Source organism: Abrus precatorius, unplaced genomic scaffold (assembly GCF_003935025.1).
Source record: "Abrus precatorius isolate BTA unplaced genomic scaffold, Abrus_2018 Scaffold10, whole genome shotgun sequence".
Classification (NCBI taxonomy): domain Eukaryota; kingdom Viridiplantae; phylum Streptophyta; class Magnoliopsida; order Fabales; family Fabaceae; genus Abrus; species Abrus precatorius.
The window spans coordinates 11,362,310-11,364,492 of NW_020874292.1; the positions used below are offsets into that span (position 1 = coordinate 11,362,310).

At 37.7% G+C, this 2,183-nt stretch overlaps 1 protein-coding gene across 1 annotated transcript; it reads left to right on the forward strand.

Moving 5' to 3' along the window:
* The first annotated feature begins 569 nt into the window (after window positions 1-569).
* LOC113851526 (protein JINGUBANG-like) lies at window positions 570-1,882 on the forward strand. Its single transcript, XM_027482038.1, has one exon. It carries the CDS (start codon window positions 570-572, stop codon window positions 1,794-1,796), a length of 1,227 nt encoding a protein of 408 aa, XP_027337839.1. The 3' UTR covers window positions 1,797-1,882.
* Window positions 1,883-2,183: the final 301 nt, after the last annotated feature.

Here is a 2,183-nt window from a genome sequence, read left to right on the forward strand (position 1 = left end):
TAATGATTAATCACATGTTTATTTCAAATAAACTTTAGCTCAAATTTATTTCAAATCCATCCATAACCCTAATGCCCCAGCCGTCGTATGGACACCTTATATTGCTTAACCTTATGATATTCTTGATAAATTGTCAATTTGGTTGAATTTATCGTATACATTTTAAAATCCGACTATATTTGATTATTTTCCTTACAAATGAAATAAGCAAAACATAACTTTTATATTATTTTTAAAAGTTAAGATTAATAGTTTTAAATAATTTTAAAATCACGTTTTTATTTAATGTATTTTAACACAAAATTTATTTTTCACAATCAATTATTACATTAATTAATAATTAATTATAAATAACAAACTTAAGAGATTTATTTACTTCTAATGAACTCACATTTTCAATCTTGCTTTCCAACCGTGTCCCCTCCAGACCCCACACGCGAAGCTCTAATATAACTGGACCAATATAACTAGCCACTCTACAACTACTTCTTTCTCCACATATATATAATAATAGCTCATTTCGCTTTCTGCTATTCCATTTTCACACTCACCTTAACATTATGTGAACCATGGATCAGTACCAGCGATCTTATAGTGTGCCTTCCTCATCTCACTCTAACAACCACCAACCAGGCTTAACATCCCTCACATCACAACGCAGCCTCATCTCAATTCCTTCACTCAACAACTCCAAATCTCACCACAATAACACTTCCATCACCAGCAACAACCACTACTGCCTCACAACCCTCAAAGGCCACACCTCCTACATATCCTCCTTAACCCTTTCTGGCAAATTCCTCTACACAGGTTCTTCGGACAGAGAAATCAGATCCTGGAACCGCACCCCGTTTCTTTCTGAATCACCAAACTCAACCTATAACATAGTTGTTGCTGGCGAAGGTGCTGTGAAGTCCTTGGTAATTCAATCTGATAAACTTTTCAGCGCCCACCAAGACCACAAAATTCGGGTTTGGAAAATTACTAACAGTAACCACCAACCTGAACAACAAAAATACACCCATTTAGCCACACTCCCTACCCTTGGTGACCGTGCCTCCAAGGTGTTGATCCCCAAGAACCATGTCCAAATCCGAAGGCACAAGAAATGCACGTGGGTTCATCACGTGGACACAGTTTCTTCCCTTGCCTTGTCCCAAGATGGTACCTTGTTGTACTCAGTTTCATGGGACAGGACAATCAAAATCTGGAGAACAAAAGACTTCACATGTTTGGAATCAGTTACCAACGCACATGAAGATGCCATAAACGCAGTTGTAGTTTCCTATGATGGGGTCGTTTACACCGGATCAGCGGATAAGAGAATCAAGGTGTGGAAAAAAAATCAAGGAGAAAAAAAACACACCCTTTTGGACACCTTGGAGAAACACAACTCTGGAATCAATGCCTTGGCGCTGAGCAGTGATGAGACCCTTTTGTATTCTGGTGCATGTGATAGGTCTATATTGGTTTGGGAGAAGGAAGAAGGGGGTGATGGGAAAATGGGGGTGGTGGGTGCGTTAAGGGGCCACACAAAGTCCATATTGTGTTTGGCTGTTGTGGCGGATTTGGTGTGTAGTGGTTCTGCCGATACAACAATCCGAATTTGGAGAGGGGTTTATAGAGAAGAATATTCTTGTTTAGCTGTTTTAGAAGGGCATAAAGGTTCAATTAAGTGCCTAACTGCAGTGGTTGACCATTGGAACACATCAGAGTCCCAAGCATCTTTCTTAGTCTATAGCGGCAGTTTGGACTGCGACATTAAGGTTTGGCAGATTTTAGTTCCTGCTAGCTAAATTATTGGACAGTTTTTTTTTCTTTCTTTTCATTTTGCACTTTGAAGGGAAGATATTGTGGGCAATTTCTTTTTCTTCTACAGCTGCCTGCTCAGATGGGTTAGAAATTAGAGCTAGTATCCCCTGTAATCTCTATGTTTGGAGAAATTACTGTTTGATTTCGACCATGACCTTCGACCAAATTTTATGTTATATTTGATCATAGTTTGTAATTTATTAAAACATTGTTCATATATCACATAATGATTGACTAATACTATAAGCAAGCAAGCGTTCTAGATCATCCCAAAATTTCTCTCTTTGATTTTACTAATGTGTTGTTTTATGAGTCCATATAAATAGGCTTACTTAATTACATTTTAATTATCATACTTTGTATGATTTTGA